Source organism: Rhyacophila brunnea, unplaced genomic scaffold, assembly GCF_057557595.1.
Source record: "Rhyacophila brunnea isolate RB1 unplaced genomic scaffold, BYU_Rbru_1.0 scaffold_3, whole genome shotgun sequence".
NCBI lineage: Eukaryota > Metazoa > Arthropoda > Insecta > Trichoptera > Rhyacophilidae > Rhyacophila > Rhyacophila brunnea.
The window spans coordinates 19196875-19219704 of NW_028232965.1; the positions used below are offsets into that span (position 1 = coordinate 19196875).

A 22830-nucleotide genomic window follows, 5' to 3' on the forward strand; every position below is an offset into this window, starting at 1 on the left:
CCAACTAAGCGTTTTTCTTGCTGGATATAGCATATTTTAAATAAGCTTACAGCTTGCAAAAACTGCATCCAGTATATGACGTTTCTCTACATTGTAAATAGCTTAAAACTTCATATAATAAGACTAAAATAAATTTTATGATCAATATGATGACAATTTTTTTTTCATTCATTGATTTTTAGTCGTATGATTTATTTGTTTGTTATGAAACAATACATTCTTCTGCATACATTTTTCTCGTAAAAACTATGTTAATAATTACGACTTTTGCATTTTTTTCTGTACCGTATCTCACATATTATCACTGGTCGCAATATTATAACTATACCTTATTTCATATATTCACGTGTAATTTCCATTAAAATATCTATTGACAATATTCGTTAACTTTTGATCGAACCAATTTGAAATAATTAAGTCTATTCATATCAGCAGACTCACCTGATAATTTAAATGGAAGGCCACCCATCAATGGATCATGGAACCTTGGTCCGAAGTGGAATGGATGGAAGCCTTGATGCCTTGTTTTAGATCTCGGTTCTCGAGGTCCATCTACCGTCACTTTGATGGCTTTGCTGTAAGTCGCTATCTGAGGAGGTGTCGTTGACAGGATGATTGTCAGCGTGAATGATTTCCCTGCAAATGAACATAAATTATATAAATTATAAATCAAAACGCATATGTAGACGTGAATATTTATAAGTTACATTGATTATCACGCCGGTCAATTTTAATACAGGTAGGTATAGTGCGAAATCTTTACGGTGATAGGCGGCGGCTTGGAGAACTACATCCCCTCTTCTCGTTTTTCAGCAATTACAATACTTCGAAATCGAAAACCATAGACAAGACACAACACGAGCGCCACCGCCAGGTCTCACGTTAAAGATTTCGCAATCTACATACATTATTGCTTAATACTGTTTGACATAAGATTTTCAAAGCAAACAATAATGTATGTAGGTAATAAATGTATCATTGTTTACGTATTTAGTGAATACACTAAATCTTAATTAATTTATAAATTAGTTATTAATATATTCACTTTTATGGCACATAATAAATGTACTACTAAATAACAAATCACACACTATACCGTATTCGCTCACGTAAGAAGTAGATAGTACCGATCAACGAGTTATGTATAGAATTTTTTAAATGGATTGCTTAAAATTGCACACTATTTGATTATAGTTATGATTAAATTTTGTTTAATATTTCAAAAAAATGGTATTAGTATGTGCCAGTGGCGAAGGGTGACTTTTTGAAAGTGGTAGGCTGTGGGAGTAGCCAGGGAATGGGACGATTTGGCACCGCGAACTGGCCTCCGCCGATTGGCCTCCGGTAATTGGCCGCCGGTACAATCGGACGCCGACCCAATTGGGCGCCGACCCAATTCGACGCCGACCCAACTGGCCTCCGGGAGATTGGACGCCGCACAGTTGAATTAAATGCGCAAAGGAATAGACGTACGTTACGATTTGTTGGAGTAAATAAGCAAGTCAGTTTAATATGCTTCTATCTTCTCAGTAGGTGTACCTTATACATTTCGCGCTTGACACATTTTTAATATAGATTGAGAAAAATTATTATGCCTGATGATTTTTATTAAAAGAAAATAATTCTTCCCTCGCTAAAACTTAAAGATGTGCATAATCAATTAATTTATTGTCTATACATGGGTACTTATTTATATTTACAACAAATATTTAAAATAATGTTAGATGTTAGAATGAAAATTACATTATATTTCAGCGTTTTATCGACTTAATATTATAATAAAGCGTAAATATGTATATTATTATGCATAAATGCGTATTTTAAGATAGTATGAAATTACAAACAAAATATTAAGTAAGTTATCTGCTAAGTATAAATGTTTCAGTAGTTTGATTGATAAACTACTTAGGTACTGGGTGCCGGACGAAATCCCGAAGGCCGAAATCCCGAATGCTGAAATCCCGAATGGCCGAAATCCCGAAAAATGAAAAAATACAAACATCAATAATTGCGCAATTTTTGCAAGAGAGACAAAAACCCATTTTTTGTGGAAATATAAAAAATGTAAAATACAAACATCAATAATTGCGCAATCGTGAGCGCAATTTTTGTAAGAGAGACAAATCCCATTTTTTCGGAAAATGGGTTTTTCTGATTGCGCAATTTTTTTCAGGAGAGACCATTTTGTAGAACGAATGGATTTTGTGCATCTCACAAAAATTGCGCAATCCGCGATTGCGCAATTATTGATGTTTGTATTTTACATTTTTTTTATATTTCCACAAAAAATGGATTTTTGTGTCTCTTGCAAAAATTGCGCAATTATTGATGTTTGTATTTTTTTTATTTTTCGGGATTTCGGCCTTCGGGATTCCGGCCATTCGGGTTTTCAGCGTTCGGGATTTCGATATTCGGGATTTCGGCTTTCGGGATTTAGGCTTTCGGGATTTCGGCCTTCGAGATTTCGTCCGGCACCCAGTACCTAAGTAGTTTATCAATCAAACTACTGAAACATTTATACTTAGCAGATAACTTACTTAATATTTTGTTTGTAATTTCATACTATCTTAAAATACGCATTTATGCATAATAATATACATGTTTAAGCTTTATTATAATATTAAGTCGATAAAACGCTGAAATATAATGTAATTTTCATTCTAACATCTAACATTATTTTTAATATTTGTTGTAAATATAAATAAGTACCCATGTATAGACAATAAATTAATTGATTATGCACATCTTTAAGTTTTAGCGAGGGAAGAATTATTTTCTTTTAATAAACATCATAAGGCATAATAATTTTTCTCAATCTATATTAAAAATGTGTCAAGCGCGAAATGTATAAAGTACGACTACTGAGAAGATAGAAGCATATTAAACTGACTTGCTTATTTACTCCGACAAATCGTAACGTACGTCTATTCCTTTGCGCATTTAATTCAACTGTGCGGCGTCCAATCTCCCGGAGGCCAGTTGGGTTGGCGTCGAATTGGGTCGGCGTCTAATTGGGCCGGCGTCCGATTGTACCGGCGGCCAATTACCGGAGGCCAATCGGCGGAGGCCAGTTCGCGGTGCCAAATCGTCCTAGACCCGAGTAGCCATGCTTGTCAGATATATTTGCGGAAAATAAGAAGATAACCCAATATTACTACTGATGAATAGGTACGCTAAAACGAAGAAATTTCAAAAGCTTAATTGGTTTGTTATAATTAGTTCATAAAAATAAGCAATTAGTTTGAATTACTTATGTATTTTCCTAAACATTTATAAACGTAACATACGCTCAAAATATATTACCTATCATCTATGAAAATATCCGTTGTTGTATATATATTATGTTCCATAATAATTTATAATTTAACCCGTAAAACTAGACATTTTAAAATACTTCTATATTTAAAACACAGACTTAGGTAGGTACAATATCAGATATCTAAATTGTCTAATGAGTGAACTAATAAATAAATAAATAAATCACGAGATAAATTATTTTATATTTTTAACAACAATCAATACATATTTATGTGATTGAATCCCATAGAAATTATCTTCTTATTAATTATTTTGAATAAATGTGCTCTCGCAACGTAAGCGCTAACGAAACAGCTTGCACATTTGTATGCGGGACGCCAGACATTTTGAAATAATGAGAAAAAACTTCATATTGAAAAACCCGTCGATTCACGCGAAAATAATCCTATACAATATGTGAAGTGAAACGCGGTGTGTTCTATTTTTTTAAACTTTCGAGTGATACCATAGATGGTGCTTATTTAAATATGGGAAAAGATCCTAAAAATATGACAATTATACGATAGATGTCTTTGGGAATATTGAATATATTATTATTTGTGATTATATAAATACGCCAACATAAAAATAAAAATTATTTTTCTTCTCTTCTGAGAGTACAGAGCCACTGGTATGTGCATATAAGAGACGCAGAACGGAGCACTTTACCAAAGAAAATAGTACTACCGTGAGTTTAATGTGAAAAATATTGTGGATTAACAATACATAATATGCTTGTTAAATATCTTATTACATTATATTCACAGACTTCAGGATCGTAAAACTTGCAGCATACGCCTACCACAACGTCTGACCATTTATACTTCATCCCATTATACTCAATGTAGGATACAATCGGCCCAGTATGACTGCACGGGGCTTGGAGGAGTAGTACATGCATAAAAACGCAACAACAGTCGGCGATGGGTGAGCAGAATTAGAGAGTAACATTGCTTACATATCTGAAATGCATGTGTTAAATAGGTACCTACGTACTGCACGTTTTCTCGCATATGAATAAATAATGAATAAAATAATGAATAAATAAATTTTAAAAGAATGTTACAGGTGAAGTATATTATATACATATTTTTTATAATGATAATTTGAGTAATCAGCAACGAATTCACTGCTTAAATATACTACTTAAAAATGGGTTCTAGAATTAATAAGAAAATAGAAGAAACGTATAGAAAACATGATGACTTATAGTTATAATACATCTAATAATCAGTTTGAATGGATCGTTAGACGATAATTTGTCATACTTTATTATTAATTTTGCATTAGTTATGTATATTAAAACAAAAGGTAAAATAACCAATAATACGGCAGATCCTTAAATATAAAATTTAGATTTCCAAATATGTAGCATGCCTTTTTCAAAAAAATATAATTTAACAATGTATCCTCTATATATTATTAGTTATTGTACATAGAATAGTGATATAGTGCTCATCTCTGGGGCTGCCAGTAAGGATTCAAATTCCATGTCTGAAATAAACGACGTGGTTTCTTTAAGTTTTCTAATATTTCATCCATAACATGGATCTAATGGACTGGGGGCATATATGCTGTATAAGATGATAATATTTTTATTATTATGTTTTTTCGTTTATTTCAAATGGTTGATTAGGTAGGTATAATTATATATATATATATATATATATTACATTTACATAATTTTAAATATCTAATGTTATTTAAATCAAATAAAAAAGAAAATGTAAAACCCACCAAATCAAAATCTGTCTAAAGCAGTAAAACATTTATGTTTTCAATTTTCGAAATGTTTGCACTATTCACCAAGCAGCTATTATTAAAATTCATACCGCCCTATGAATACATATTTTAAGGCCTTTATTCGCAGATTTTGAATAATTTTGCAGTTTCAAATGTCTCCGTGGGGATGGCTCTCCTTAAATCAAAAGCCTGATATGCACCATTGATTTTTTCAAATGCATTTTTTATATCGTTTACTCCCCCGAGTAAAAATGTAAACATGAAATATTTAGGGGTCGAATATTGTATTGTATATTAGTTTTTTTCATGTATTCATATACCTATATTAACTAAGCCTAACATATTTTGAACTGAATGCAATTTATAAAAAATACAAATAAACCATAAAATTTTACAATTAACTTATTTAAATTAAATTCAATTACCATCAAGTAGAATTTAAATATTAAAATACTATGTACCTATTACCCACGAGAGGTAAATACTTTTATTCTATGGATTTAAATTGAAAATTTCCAGGTTTTATGAACCAAAGATATCGAAAGTGACATTTTCAATTATAGAAACCCTTCCATTCTGTACGCGAAGGATTGCGTAACCACTGAAAGGGTAAAAAAAAGATGGCCAAATGTCGTGACTAACCCCATCTCCGATCGTTCGCGTGAAAAATGTGTACGTGACGCTATAAAGAATATTGTTTGGACTTATTTTACACAGTAAATGTAACTTATATTATATCTATTATTATATTCGATTAAAAAATAGCTGGGGTCATCCACCGTATGCTGAATGTCTCCCCGTACGCTATCCATATCCGTTGACTCCGCTAAATTGCTCGAATATATGGACGTAAGCTATCCTAGTCCTTTAAAATATTATCCAAATAATGTAGTATTTAAAAAATAATAAATAATTTTGTATTATTTTCATCAGACAAAAAATACTTGTAATAAAACGGTTACAATATGTAAATTATACATATTATATTTCATCATATCACAGTTTACAGTTATTGTACTGGAAATAAATGGCCTTACAGCATTGAGATCAAAAACTGACGCGTATTAACGCGTAATGTTCCAATTGTATTTGATTCGATAAAAACATTAATTTGATATTATACGACTTGATACAATCACCTACTTGCTAACCTACTTCAGAATCATTGAGAATTGTTTACAAATATATACGATATGATTGTATTTCTTTACCTATTATCACGTCTATTCCGATGGTTCTTATTACGCATTTTAAGTGTTTTATTTAGACATGAATTTGATTGCAATGCTTTACAGCTATCGGTTTCTCATACAATACATCACAATGAACTGTGAGACGGCCAACCGCATACGTAAAATTTTTCTAACACGACGGACATCCATAATGTTGAGGTATTTTTTTTCAAATAAGTACTAGATTTTAATATCTTCAAAGAGTGCTTTTTGCATTTACTCTTTGTAAGAATAAATACATCTTATCATTGTGTGACTAATATTTTTTTCAATTAGTATTTTCATCGTTTTTTTGATTATCTTATAATGCAATTTTGCAACATTATGTTAGAGTTATTAAAGAAATTGCAGTGCAGTATTTTGGAGGATTGCAAGAAATATAACTTACGCTATCAGCTTCAGCTATTCACCGCACACAGCTGATCTTGCGGAAGGCCGTAATTCAAAACTCTGGGCACGATTCAGCCCAAGAAAATAGCGGAGAGCCACAACATTTGGCACAACAATGCACGCCAAACCTCCCACTTCGCTTTGGGAATGTTTAAATGCAAACTGTTTCATCATTTTCTTATACGCACCCTCTACTAGATGAACTAGCAAGATGTTTATTCGAAGCTTTCAAATTTATACATCAATAAATTGCCATAATAACGTTAAATATTAGAAAAAAGCTTCGCTGTTTTTATTATAAAGCTTTTTAATTACTTAGTCAATGATTATCTATATATTATATTTATGTATGAAAATTTTTATTGAACGATGGTATAAAAAATCTTCTGACCAAAAACAATGAGATATTTAGTTTCCAAGTTGTAGAAAATTTGGTTTTAAAACCATTAAATTTATATTCATGGACTATGTTATACTACAAAACGTGGCCACAATAAATTGCTTTTCTTATCTACCTTACTTACCTTTCTGAGTTGTTCACTTGATTGTATATTATTTTTAATATTAATAGATTATAGATTTAATAGATTTCACTCATTTTCAGGATAATTAAGAGCCAACAATTATTACCATAGATAATAATTGGATTTCAATGATGTCTACTATGTACAAAATAAAAATATAACTAGTAAAATCTATTGAGACAATACTCATAATTTCTTAAAATAAATTAAGATACCTACCAACTATGTTCACAGATCTAGATAAAACACTACATATTAATTGTATATTTTTAATGTTTATTAACGTAAATGAAAATATTAATATTAAATCTTAATATAGATCGTTTTATTTTATTAAAGTTAGTATTATATTACATACATATCGATAACATTGTAGTTTGCATTAATTACTTATGTCAATTTTTTTTTATTAAGTATTTTATGTAGACAATTTCTTATATTATATTATAATTCTGATTAGGCGGGGAAAGCAAGTATATCGACATTATCATTTTTCTTGTATAGTAGGTACTCGTATATATCAATATAATATATTTCGCTCTCACTGTGGCCTATTTGGTTGAGAAGTCATCTCTGAAGCCACAGGTTTGGTTTTGTGATATCCAGTTCAAGGACTTAATGGATTTGGAAGAATAGCTTACAACTTACTATTATTCGTAAAAAAAGTCTGTGAGTATAACTTCCATTCTGTAAAGTTGTACATGTTCCACTTTTTTAAGCGGACATATAAAAAAATGTTTTAAGATTACAAATTATTATTCAAATGCGCAACCGTATACGGGAACATTAATATGTGGCAACACACTGAATCCATATTACCTGTCTTACTCCCCCTCATCCTTTATTCATTTAAATGAGAGGTAATGTCTGTCTATCTCCCTGAAACTGAACAACAAACCTCTTATTTTTAGCTATAATATGGTGATATAAGTGATCCCAAGTGGAATTAAAAGTATACTCAACGCTAGATGCTTGCAATTCAAATTGAAATTATTCAAGACTCAACAACATGGTTTCTCACTGATAAAAATTACAATACTTTTTTTCTCTCGGTTATTTAAAAAAATAAAATTATTAATATTGAGATATTATCAAGATTTTGTGGTCTTCAGAAAAAAAATTCATAACACTGAAACATTATGGGGTTTAGCTTATGGTAGTGCTTTCAAACAATAAACTACTTTAGTATATAGTTTATTTAAACATTACCTTTCACATTTTATAAAAAGGTCGAGTAATTTAATTGGAAACTAATCATGTAAAAAGCAATCGCTAGATGGAGCGAGCCGGAACATCACAGTGGTCACGTACAAGTCCAGACCCAACAAACTGCTTCGAATACCAATCAGGCGAATGAAAATAGTTTATTGGTGAAAGAATGAGAACGCTAAGAAATCAGGAATTGTAAGTATGATGGGCTGCCCAATGACCATGACCAACGAATGGACTTGGATTGTTCGTCCTGAAAAGCGAATTGATGGGGCCAGAGCCGATCCCGAGATGACACACCAGAAGACTATAAAATGCAGGTACTCATTATGCGAAATTAATATGTATACATACAAAGTAATATTAATTCATAAATTGCTATGAGTAGATTTTTTTCGTAATCGTTTTATTAGATTCATTGTCAGTTTATAATTTTTGTTATCACCATTAAGCAAGATAGTATACTCCATATAATATGATAACTGTACATACGTCAATTCTTTTTATCTACGACACACTACAGGAAGTCACATCTTATTAAGGACTCGTGATTTTTCCTCCTTAAAGGTTTGCACCTCCACCCTCCCTCTGACTTTCTCAAAAACGGGCGTTTCCAAGTTACCGCGCCGTCATAAAGACCAACTCGTAAGGAATTATTCAGCTGTTTGAAATTGAGAGGGTATAATTCCAGTACAACCAGCCGTTACGCACTAACCAACAATTTCGTACAATTCTTACAAAGGAATACTAAAATGTGTTATTCTATTAAATGTGAGGCATTGTTGTGTTTCAATTATTTATCAATATATCAATGTACGTAAATTATTCAAAATCCACACGTAAATAATGATAATGTTAACAGATTAATGTTTGAAAATTAAACACGAGGCAAGGAATATTGTGCTGCAGAAACAGAATCTGGCCTTCCTTTTAAACCAATTTAATTCCAATCATCGGTTAAATAATATCATCAATAGAGTACATACGATGGATATATATGGTGCTGACATAACCTGGAAAGATACCTACAAGAAGTTTGCCGAGTAACAGAGATTCTTAGAGGCGCAAATTCCATATGCTCAAGAAGCGGACTTCGACTAATAAGAAAAAATCTTTTTAAGTAGGTACTCATTGAATTGACATTTACGATTAAAATAACTTTAATGAAATAAACATTAAGAATCGCTGTAAATTTAATCAAATAACGAGCCAATGGAAAATTTATTATTATTCTAGGTGAGTGTTATTCCTTGCTCAATAATTTACTAAATATAACATTCAATTTCACATTTCTCATATAAACCACAACCATAATTTCTAAAAAGCGTGATAAATAACATATTATTATTTTGTATCGCCTTTATAGAAAAAGACAATACCTATCAAGCGCTATGTTTATAATAAATTTATTGATTTTCTCACAAGCCAGGATACTTCGATGAGTGGCAACATGATGTGGTGCGTCTAAGCAGACCTTTGATATAAAATAATATAACGTAGTTTATATATGATTGAAGAATTCAGCGTGACGTACTTAGGGATTGCAATATATAATAAGTATTTCAAAACTGGTATCTCAGCATTTTTCGATAGCAAAATATCGGTTTTGAAAATCAGACAATACCAGTATGTTCGGTATTGAAAGTAGAAATAGAATATATTAATTAACATAAAAGGCTTAACAGAATTGTAATTTTTTTGGCGGGTTGAGCAATGTCTGGTTTACTTCCGTGGTCCTTCTTCGTCCTTGGAGACCACCAGGCACATGATATAAAATAATAATATTTTAAAGGGATTTATATATATATATAATATATATATTGGTAGTTACTTCTATTTTCTCAATTATGTTACGAATACCGATATTCATAACGGTATTCAATTGGAAATACTGAAATACCAGTATTGCTATTTTTATTAGGTATTGCAATCTCTAGGCGCACTATTATGATATCGGAAAGTTTTCTTAATATCAATTTAAATTTCAGTATTTATTAAGAATAATAATATTTTAAATCAATAGGTACATATTATTATGTAATATAAGTATAGTTTTGTTATCATTATCGATTGGTATAAGTGTAAAGGTTTATGAGTATATTGTATATTACTATTTAGTTGTATATTTGTATCTACTATAGTCTGTACGGTAGATCACATCAATTTTTGAAACACCTTTAGTTGGCCATATTGTATTTTTCAAAACATTCCCAGCAAACGGCAATAAGAAGATAAAGCAAACAGCGGCGGAATATTCTTCATATTTTATAAAGCACTTTTGGCTTTTGGTTTCGCGGAAACGCTTTTGTATTTTAAGAAATTCCTGTAAATGTTTTATGAATTCATACGAGTGCCTATGTTTTGTATTTTTACGTTTTCGTATTGGTTTCATACGCTCTTTCAGGTAATTGTTTCAGCAGCCGTAATATTTTCTTTCTCGTAGAAGTAAACTTCTGCATTAGGTACATATTATTATTTCAAATTTCCGTATTATTAAAATTGTGATTTTTTCCACAATAAAAACTGTAATGTGTAAAATCAAGTACTTATCTACTTCTTGAAAAAGATAATTATATATTTTTAACATTTTTAATGTAAACGTTAATGGAAGATTATAGTTTTATTAAACCTACTACTCATTGAATACACATACTATCATTTAATATTAAATATACAATAATATTGTTAAAATAATTATACAGATGTATCAAATATTTTAATTTATATTAAAGAAATTACCCGACGATACGACAAATAAATGAACATGTTAACAATGAAGAACAAGTTAATTAAAAAAAAAATTCACAATAATACATAATTTAATTTTGAAAATATGTTTTAGAGATTTAATGTCAACCTTTTTCAATAATCTGACGAAGATCTGAAATAGCTATTGACTCAAAAACAAAATATGTATGTAAAAGAAATCTTGTGGTTTTTAAAGTCGAGACGGTGTATAACTTAATACTTTTTATCAATTCGAAATTAGTATTGCCAAAAATCATAAAAATATATTATCGTAGTATTGAATATTATATAAAAAATAAATCATAAAAGAAACAATTAATTCACGGAGGAAATCTCAAACAATATATTTTAAAATATAATTATTTATTTACTATTATTATTCAATACTATACGGCCATCAGTTTCCGATACAACAACTCGCGGTGAATTGTGATACGGTTAACTGCATGCGTACAATTTTTCAGACACGTGATGGAACACGATTGGCTTGAAGAAGGGCAAGCCAGATTGAGACCCTTCACGCATCCGTAGCGCGTATCGTATCCGGAGCAGAATGAACTTTTATGAAATGAATGGATGTATGACAAATTAAAGAATGAATTGAATATGCTAAATTAGCCACAATGGCATATATAATATACAAAAGAAAACGAAGGAGTCAAATTTATCCCTTTATATTAGTAAATTCCACACGGACACATAGAAAATCTTGTCATCTTCTTTTGGATCCACAGATAAGTAAAAATTTAAAACTTGTCTTATTTTTTTATTATGCACACAGATTTATTGGCGATAGTATTTGTACACACGCATGTATATGTGTATATATTATCAGTGGCGAAGGGTGGAAGTAGGTTGTGTAGATTCGACATAAATAATGGACACTAAACTTTATCAGACATACTTATTTGTTTTCATTGAACAAAAAATGCAAATTGTAGATTATATTGGGTCATTATTTAAATTCATTCAAACCCTGCCTAGACTAAACCTTAATATAGAGGTAGGCTGTGGAGATCTGAATAAAATAAAGCAGACTTTGTTAATCATACTTATTTATTTTCATTGAAATAAGAATACAAATTGCAGATGATTTTTAACATTTGATTAAGCCCTACCAAAATCAAGCCATAAAAGATAAAGAATATTTTTTACCTAATATATAATTATTATATGGTTTGTTTTTTTTTTTTTGCTTTAGATAAGGCTTAATTGATTTAACGCGCGCGACCCAGGGTGGCCGCGCGGCATAAGCGTTGGACTATAAAGCCGTGGGTCCCAGGTTCAAATCCTGGGTCTGGCAAGTACACATATTGTTTTTCAATTTGTGTGTGTCAGGGTATGGACCTAATAGGTTGAGCAAGTAGCTGACATCCATTTCTCGTAAAAAACAAAATCTGTCAATACAAACCTCCACTCTGTGGAGGCCCATATGATCCTATCAGGATTGGACATGGTCGAAAAAAAAAATTGATTTTTAGAAAACTTACCAATACCAACTGTTATTATTTTGTCACCTCAATACTAGATAATAGATAACTGATTTGGTCATTGTAGGGAGAATGAAATTTAAAGTTTACTTAATTAACTTAAATTTAGGCTAAAATTATTATTTAAAATAAAAATGGAAAATTTTGCTCGTTTAATTGGGAACAATTAAATAATGTTCAATTGTATGAAAAAATATTTTAGATATATTATTTTATTTATTTAATGCATTTATGGTTTTAAAGTTATCTAATATTTTCAAACACAATTTTAATACAGTTCTCATTAACTTCTGACTTACCTAGTTGTATAATATTGTAAAGAAGGAAATGAAGAATAATATTTAATAATAACTCAAAAACAGTGAAAACCAAGTTATCTAGTTGTAGTATTGAGGTGACGATTTGTATTCTTAGTTCAATGAAAATAAATAAGTATAATTGACAAGGTTTAATGTGTACTATTTATGTCGGATTTCCACAGCTTACCTACCTACATTCTTCTCCACTAATATATATATATATATAATGTATAATATGCACATATACATTTCTGAACAATTTTATTGTTATTAATAAACGTTTAATGATGTGGGCGTTAAACCAATGAAAAATACCTATATAAAATGTATTAAAAAAAAACCAAGAAGATTATTAATTTATTCTACAGTATACCAGTATCGCATATCTAAATATTATGGCGGGGCGTGCTTGCATATCTGTGAACAGGGTTGTGTGCCGACATGTCGTTAAAACATTTGTCAAAAATGTCAGGCACAAGTGTCGACGCAAAATAAACTTGGGGGGCGGGGTGCGCTGGAAAAATTCGCATAGTATTACGCACTGGGAACGCTTCATCCGATACACAAAACAATTTCTGTACAGCATATTGTGTTAAGCGATCAAATAAATAATACATATTCAGTGTTGCAATCGATTAATCTGTAAAATATCCACCATATAATTTTTCAACAAATCACTAGCCTAACTCATTAATTGACAACTAGTGACATCTAACGTCGACTTGATTGGTAAATTTCTCAGCTTTAAAAAAATTTACGGCATTTTACGGCGAGCGAGAAGGTTTCTTATCATCAAGAATTGACCTTAATATATTACAACAAAATAGGAATTAGCCACACTCTAGTGCACGCCAAACAATGTCTTGGGAAGTTACTCATGGAACATTCTCAGCCCAACTTTTTAGAGCGCCTAACGATCGTTACGCCACGGTATATGCCTGCATAACGGGTATGGAGACGTGGAGGGTGGTAGAGAGAAAAACCAAAGAGTCCACGAATTCGTCCATGTGAAATACATAAATAAAAACTAAACAGATACTTATACACAATAACGAAATATTATAATGATTCGGGTTGAATATAATTTATCCGCATATTATTATTTTTCAAAACAATGATATTATATAAAACAGTTGGATGTAAGCACGCGCCTCTGTATACGACAGCTTTGTTTTTATGACTATGCGCACGCACTTCTACACGCACCTCACCTCATCACTCTACCGTTGTTATCTAACCACTTTGCAATGAATGCAAATCCGTTATTTTCAAGAAAAAAATATCTAGTAACTATGGAATATTTTAAGTTGTCAAGATGAAGCTCTTCTAAATTGGTACCACTAATAAAGCCTATGTTTTTATGAATTATGAAAAGAGTGAAAATGCTGATCAAAAACAAAATATTTTGAAATCACAGAGAGACAATTTTATTTATAAATATAGACTATCTGACGTTATTAATTATTTTAGTTATCAGATTTATTAGTACCAACTTATTCCGGTATTAATCCGGTACCGGTTTCGTCCTAACAGATATTCTGAATTGATTATTGTATGTAAAGCTTAGTACATATACTTACGTGAATATGTACAAGTTAACAAATATATATGTATATAATTATATCGTATTTTGTTAAATTTTGTTACTTACTCTTTTAGAATGTCCGTCAGAATGAAATTGGTTTTGGGTGTATAATAATTTAGTGTGAAACAATGAAATAATAAAACTAAACTAAAACATATTATAAAACATTTAGGTATTTGTAATTTCTAATCCAATAAATAAATATTTTTGTAAGATTTATTAGGTACTTACTCTCATTCGTTTATTATCAATTTCACTCTAAAACACCGTTTAATCAATTTTATTTTTAGTGGAAGGACATTGTATTCATTAAAATGTTTCAAAATAATTTTAATAATGAAAGATTCTTCTGCCCAGTCTATACGGAGTATGATGGTGCCACGCGCTGTGTTATTCACCAATCGAATTGTATTTAATTCATATAAATCCACGATTCGATAATTGGCATTAACTACGACCGCTGAGTTACGAGTATTTCAAGCGCCGTAAAGAAATGGCTTCTAACTTTAAAATTTATATTCAAGATTATCATAAAATCAGTAAGTTAGCAGAGAGAATTAAAGGTTATATTAATACTTTTTATACGAGTAATGTTAATTACCCATTTTCTCAACCCATTCGGTCATTGCACTGAATCAAACACACACTGAAAAAAAACAGCATGAATTTTGTTGCCCAGCCGCGGAATCGAACCACAAGCCACGGCTTCATATATTCAGCCACTTTACCATGGGTGCAAATAGTTACTATCATAATTTATAGCTTGCGTCGGGAGTAATTCATAATTTTAGTTCTTGCCTTTGCTAACAACATAATTAATTAAATTATTTTATTATCCAATGCTTAGTTGGCAAAGAGTTAAATTATTCGTATTTAAAATATTGTGTATCTACTATAATTTGCTGAGGTTTTCCAAAATATTCATTTTCATTAAAATGATCTCAGATTATTAAAAATTATGCAGGCATATTTATTTAAAATCATTATCTACGTTTGTTATTTAATTAGTAATTTTCACTCATCTAAATATAAAACAAATACCCACCGATAAAAACTGACCATTCTTTTATATAGCCTTAACGTTTTAAATAATATTAAAGTAAAGTGGACTTATGTGATTCATCATCTCAATAATAACAATAAATACACAATAGTAGATTAATTAATCATTCATTATAATGAGGAGATATTATATAATATCATGTAATTGTCAATTATATTGAACTCAATATTAAAAGTTATTTCTTGCAAATCAGCGTTCATAACTTCTTAATTCAGGCCCAGCACCGCATCGGTGACTCAAGGGTGAACTTTGAAGGGTGCTTTTCTCCGCGTAGCCTGTCGTAAAAGTACGGAAAAAACCTGACTTTTCAATATCCCTCTGTCGGCCAATTTGCTCCCAATTCAAATAATCCTCCTGTTATTCCGCTCTGCCCCCTAATAACAATAATTACAAATGAGTGGTTCGATAATTAAAAACGGAAAGAAGTTAACTTTTTGGTCTGCAGGGGGCATTACGACAATATAATAGGGGTCCGGCAAGGAATCTTTCAAGAAAGTGATTTCTTATCCGCCTGTCATTTTTTTCTTGTCGAAACTTTTGTTAATATGCGTAAAGATCGCTGTTGACAGTCGATTCTATGGCAATTAAAGATATCGTTGAGCTCATTTTATTACTTTTTACCCTTTTTAAACTGGTCATAATAATTATCTATTAGGTTTTCATATAATTTACATGTAAGATATCCATCTTTGTGTTTTTTAAAATCAAATGAAAATCCGGTTAATAGTGGAAAATTTTGTATAAAGAGACCTTGTATATAAAAAAAAACGATTTACCAGATGTAAATTATTTCGTATTTTGATTGCTTTATTAAACATCATACTTTCAAACTCTTTTTAGATTAAGATTTTTAAAAACGCCTTGCACTGAGTAGAAAAATATTTTTTTAATACCATGATCCTTTACTATTATAGAATATTTCAATCGTTCTCCTTTCTATACAATATCCATTAGCAGACATCGAAAATGATTTCAGCTATTTTTTTTCTATCTGAAGCTGCTTTAAATGATGATGGAGTGCTGACCGCAAACAAGCGTCTTGAGAAAGAACTATCTTCTTCTACCAGGGGTTTTCTTACCGAAGATCCATCCTTAAATGATAAGATGCAAAAGCTGACATTATTCGGGAAGCCGCATGATATGGCCAAACTATGCCAACTGTATAGTTTGTATTTTTCTGATTATTTCTTTGGTCTTTTTTATCCTGGACAGGACCTTGACATACGTAACTTTGCCATTTTATCTGATCTGGAGCATCAAGTTATATGAGAGTTGTTTCTGTGAGTATCCACGTCGTCTCCACTTCATATACTAGGACTGATATGATATAGAATCATACAATTCTCATTATGAGTTCCAGCTTTTTGATGTACCTACTCGTAGCTATATAATATTTACATGGGCAGTTATAAAAATTGCAAATATCACTATGGCATACTCTTGTTTGTGACCACCAGTTTTGAAAGTGTAAATTTACAGAATATTAATTTTTCGTCGACTACCGTCGAGTGATTCGAAAACTGTCATATGATTATGTCTAGTTATAATCCATGTAAATAAATATGTAAGCCCATAAAATTCCTTTTTATTTATAAATAGGATCTTTAACACAAAAAAACATTTCATCCTAATTATATTATTAGATACTTTAAATTGTTTACTATTACCTTTTTAATCGATTATTTTTAAAAAATATAAATGAAATAGATTGTCCATAAAAGAAAACAGTTTTACCTAAGTATGATAATACGATTTTTCTCTCGAATACAGTGGCACTTCAAAATAAAAGTAGCAAACCTTTTCCCCTTGAGATCGGTGTCAATGCCCGGATGGTGGGTAAAAATAATTTCCTGTTAATTCAGAGGAGGCGAAAAAACGAGGGAAGGTGTTCTGACTTATTATCAAAAGATTGTCCATTGTTCACGCAGTCTGAAATTTTAAGCATTCTAAAAAAATGTAAAAAAAGAACTCACACAAAGGTATTGGTTATTCCTTCCATAAACTGACCAGATGGAGCATCTGGAAATTGGAGATTTTTTTTTAAATTGCATATAAATACACATATTTAATAATAAAAAAATTAAGCGATCACTAGTGAAATAAGAACAATATTTATCAGCGAGGATGTTTCTGCGAAACTGACTATCGGAACGCAGTTATTGAGACTTATTTTCCCCACCCGTTTCGGCAAACCTTAAGTCTGACGAATTAAAACTACTGGTAGATTTATGGCCGGATAATCTTCTTGTTAACACAGTTATTTTTTCCAAAACTATCGACGATTCTAATATAGGTTATATATTTTTAAGCATCATCACCGAGCAGTTGGAGACGTACATATTTAAAGATACTGGTCAAAAACAATTGTAACGTACAAAATATATATGTTAGGTCTTCGAGATCTTATTGTACTGATAGTTTAACTAATGTTGATGTCCTCAAACAAATGGAAAGAGACTGATAAGTTCTACGTAGCGTCATAACTATAAAACTTCAGAACCTCGGAACAAATGATGAGTGAACAAAATTACAATATTTTCCACCTCATTATCCAAGGAACCTATACGTAGCTAATGGAGATACCGCATTTCGTGAACTAGTAGCGGTAGCAGACGACAAAGTGGAAATCACCATTATAGGATGGCGCAAAAATAAATGTAATAAAATAAAATTTAGATTCAATTAAACATTATAACTGATATATGTATAATTACTAGTGCTATAGTCAAATTGACAATTAATATGTGTATTTAGTACCAAGGTATGGACTAGATGTGTTAATAGAATGAAATTCATAATCATAAAACCATGTAAAAGAGGTATACTATAAAATTATCTGCTATCTTTTACACTTTACTACACTTCAATTCTTTACACTGAAAATTTTATAATGCTTAATGTTGATTATCCGTTTCTAGATACTATTGTGACATAAATTAGTTTACGTTTATTTAATTAAGTTTTTCCACAATTATTTTTTTGTGTAAGTTCAGGAAAGTGAATTTACATGTTAAATGCATTGTAGAATAATTTGAAGAGTTGTTATAATCAATTAGAACATATTATAAACATAATACTATTAATGAATGCTGAGTCAATAACATACTACAAAAAATGTTGCCCTATATTAAATTTCTTATAATATCTTACTAAAAGATTAATTTTTACCACCATATCTGTTTTTCGCACTGAAGCCGAGATATTTCAGGTAGTAAAAAAATGTACAAGTCTTGAAAAAATGAACAGGGATGGGAGGGGGGGCAGGGTTCATCGGCGACCCAAAGGGCTCGAATGACGTAGGCAGGAGAAAAATCGCAGCTGGGGCGATTCGCCGTGATGAGGGCGCGCAAAGTGGAAAAATGTTAAGATGAACGAGGCCAAATAAAAAGTGCGTGCGGCGACTTATTGGGTGGTATTTAATTATTTTAATTTAATTTATTTTAATTTGCAGCATCATACGGTAAAAAATAAGGTACATACTTTATTATCTATATAACAATAAGTAATACATACTCTATACATCAAACACGGAGCACTGCACATTTGTACAGTTAACACGATACGTTATGTACGTGTCTGAAAGGATATATAAACATAGCAGATTGTAGTGGAAAAGGATTATAATATATATTTATAATAATATAAATTTTGTAGAACATTAGCCGGGTCGCATATCTAAACTCGTCTCGACTGGAACATGTCAAATATGTTGACGTAATTTTGTGGTGTTCACAAAACACACGTAATTTAATATACACAGCTCGAATGCGATATTTTGTTTTGAAAAAAACATTAAATTTTATCCGAAGTCATACAGCCATGTGACGTAACTACCCGGCATGGTCTCGCTTATACACATGGAATACAGTTGCCAAATTTCGCCCAAGCTTGATTCATGACTATAATATCTCAGCCGAGACAATTTACAATGTTCTACTGGGCTTAGACTCAATATACCTTGTCGTTGTCTCAAATGAGTTGATCACAGATTTGATAACTACTGTACCATAATTTTCAGAGCCAAATTATAGAATCAATACTATATTCAATCATCAGTTATGTAAACAATAACAAGTTCATTAACGTTAAGTGTATTTTGATGAGAGAAAAAAAATGGACTTTACAGAATTATTACTTTACTTTATATTACAAGAAATAATAACAGTAAAATTACTATTACCCTGATGGATAGAATACAATTAGTTTTAAAAGAAAATTTAAGTAGGTTAAACTAATTGACAATAACACTAAATGTCTTTATATATTTTTGTACATAAAGTCATTTATAAGAAAGAGCTTTTTAATAGAATATAGATTAAAAAAAAAGTTGGACACAATTAGTGAAAAACCTAGATTGTTATAATAGTTATAGGGTCTTCAAACCTGGTACAGACCAATATATACAATCCCGAAAACTAATGACACAAAGGTTTGCTGTTACATAAATCCATATCAGTTCTTGCACTTGCAAAAACTGTAATTTGGATAGTTCACATTCTAAAAAAATTCGCACCTTCACGAAAACAACATTTTACAAGACCATGGGTCGTTATGTTAGATAAAAACGATGAATTTTCCAACAAACAAGACATTTGTTTTTTCATTAGACACATCATTAATTGTATTCATGATGAAACACAAAAAATATAGGCAATTTTATAAGTACTTTTTAATTGTTTTTGTACATACGTTTATTAATAGTTTTTATGCCGGACAGATGTATTTTAGTCTGTACTAAACTTTATTGCTACCTAATCGTCGTCTTATTACATATAATTAATGCGGCTATTCCGTAATGTACTGTCTCTTACAGGTATATTTTAGAGACCTGGCTTTTGAGACTGAAGAAAATAAAATATTATTTTTTAATTTTAATTCAATTTTGACCAAGTACCTTCCAATATTATTGTAGAAATAGTTAATATTGAAACAATATTTGTTGAATCTTATGGCGCAAAATCAGAGTTTTTTTTTAAATAACTAAAATCGAACTTTAGATTTATTTTCTAATTTTATTGACGCAGGATCCATTCAGATATGTATCAAAACGTATAAGAATAATAATGAGAAGCACACAAAGTGAAAAGTCGTCGTTTTAACTGCTTGGGAAGGGGACTGCAGTTCATAACGAGCCCTTTTAAAAGTGTAAAGCACAGTCAGGTAACATTACTCAACATTATATTTTTACCATTTTATTCATAAGTATTTATAGAAAAAAATATATATATAATAATATATGTAATAAGATATTATTATTACATATAACCAAGTGGGAACCCTATTCAAAATTTATTATGTAGTACGTTCGTAAATTCTTGTTAATTATTAAGAAATGTATGCTGGCAAAGTGCCTTACAGTATTGGTATCTACGTAATCAGTTTTACCACTACCGAGGATATATTATCTTGAGTATCTAAAACTATTATTTACACAATTAATAATTAATGAAGTCATCCAAATAGACAGAATGTCTTCTAAAACCTTTCAATAAATATTTTTGATGCTTTTCAAAATTGTCCCTATTGTTTTAAGGAACCACGACAATAATAATATGCATGTATAAGTTAATTAAAAAACATTTTTTCAGTGCGAAATGCGAATAACGTTATTTTGATTTGTTTTATTCATCTATTATCGACTTAAAATAGTGTTTTAAAAATTAAAATGCTCTGAATATTTCTGCCCTTAGCTGGAGCCTATGGATATCACACAACACTTCCAAGAATCATTGTCGCTTGCTTGCATCATTTCAGGTAATTCCAGCGCCAGCATCCCGTAGCTCTTCCGTATACACTATGTGCCCTTCCATGACACCGGAATCTGGTTAGGTTGGCTCTTTACTCTCAGCGTGATGAGAGGCTGCATGATTCGCTCTCTTATCTCCTCGTTACTGCTAAAGTCATACCACCCACACCCAGTATCCGTCGCAAACATGTTTGCTCTCGAAGCAGCTCAATATACGATTGCTCTGATCTTTTATAAGGTGCCATGATTCATTCACTACCGTAAAACAGCACCGTCAATTATTATTATTATTTTGCACTAACAAGCGTCAATAGGCGGATATAGAATTCAAACTAATACAACACCGAATATTGAAACAATATCGACGTACTCTAATAAGATTCTGATAAGGCCATGTGTGTTTTTCGGTATATTGTAGTGTAAAAATGCAGCTTCTTAGCTTCATAATTGAATAGATTTCTTGAAAATATATTTGTTTAAACATAAAGCGTGTAAAAAAATAATCAACGCAATACACACCTAGGTATAGGTAATCCAAATAATTTATAAAAAAATATAACATTTATATGCATTGAAAGGAAGCAAAAGTATATTTCATTATTTAATCGTTTGACGTTTTTATAACCGAAATAAATTGCGGAGTGTGTCCCTGTTTGCTCTCTTTTTTCCCCCATTAGGCACTTTTGTTTTCAGGATGTTTCTTTCGTAAGCACCGACAACGTAAATACTGTGGAAAAATAAGCTCCTGACTGCGCCAAGGGGCGTTGGGGTCTATGGTTTATTTCCAAAGCACGAAAGTGGTGTGTGGTGAATTTTTAATAATAACCCAAATGCTTAATGATAAAGTTGTGCGAACGAGGGAGCTGCCGTAGATGTCAGTCGTATTTTTTTGTTTCCACTTTTTTCGTTTCTTTTCCTTGAATTTAAAAGTTTATTAATGAGAACGGCCTGCTTTTTGAGATCAAAATAAGGACAAATTCAATACCGTAATTGAGTATTTTATAGTTTAAACGTAGAAATATTAAAATTTTCAAGGTATTTAATTTATTTTCCAACAAATAAAATGTAGGTAGGGTACGTGTATTTTTTTATATTCAAACGTTCACCAATGCGAATGTCAAAAATATCACTCATATACCATAAGTATATGAGTGATATATAATATATAACTATGGCATTTTCTTCTTATGTACAAAAACAATTAAAAAAATCGTGTAATATTAAATATTATTAAATAGTATACCACTTATTTTGTCGAGGGCAGGGCTATTCTAACAAGTTAACACGGTAGCACGTTTCCGTAACACGAATATTACTCGGGCCAATTCTGTTAAAAATATGTTGCAATAGCAACATTTGAGAATTCGCAATTAACGTGGTCATGAGAAGCCGTGTTAAAAATATCACGTCTAAAAGTTGACTGACTGAATACGACTTCTCATATTTATCACATTTTTTAATGATTTTGAAGTTAAGTGATATGTTAGAATAGCCCTGCAAATGT

The 22830-nt window shown here is 30.8% G+C and overlaps 1 protein-coding gene across 1 annotated transcript in view; it reads right to left on the bottom strand.

Annotated features, from left to right (window-relative positions):
* The window catches only part of RunxB (RUNX family transcription factor Runt related B), a 55338-nt gene that overhangs the window by 25635 nt on the left and 6873 nt on the right, over window positions 1-22830 (bottom strand). Inside the window, exon 3 of the mRNA XM_085952601.1 lies at window positions 442-636. Within this exon, the coding sequence (XP_085808727.1) occupies window positions 442-636 (195 nt within the window). The remainder of the gene's footprint in view (window positions 1-441; window positions 637-22830) is intronic.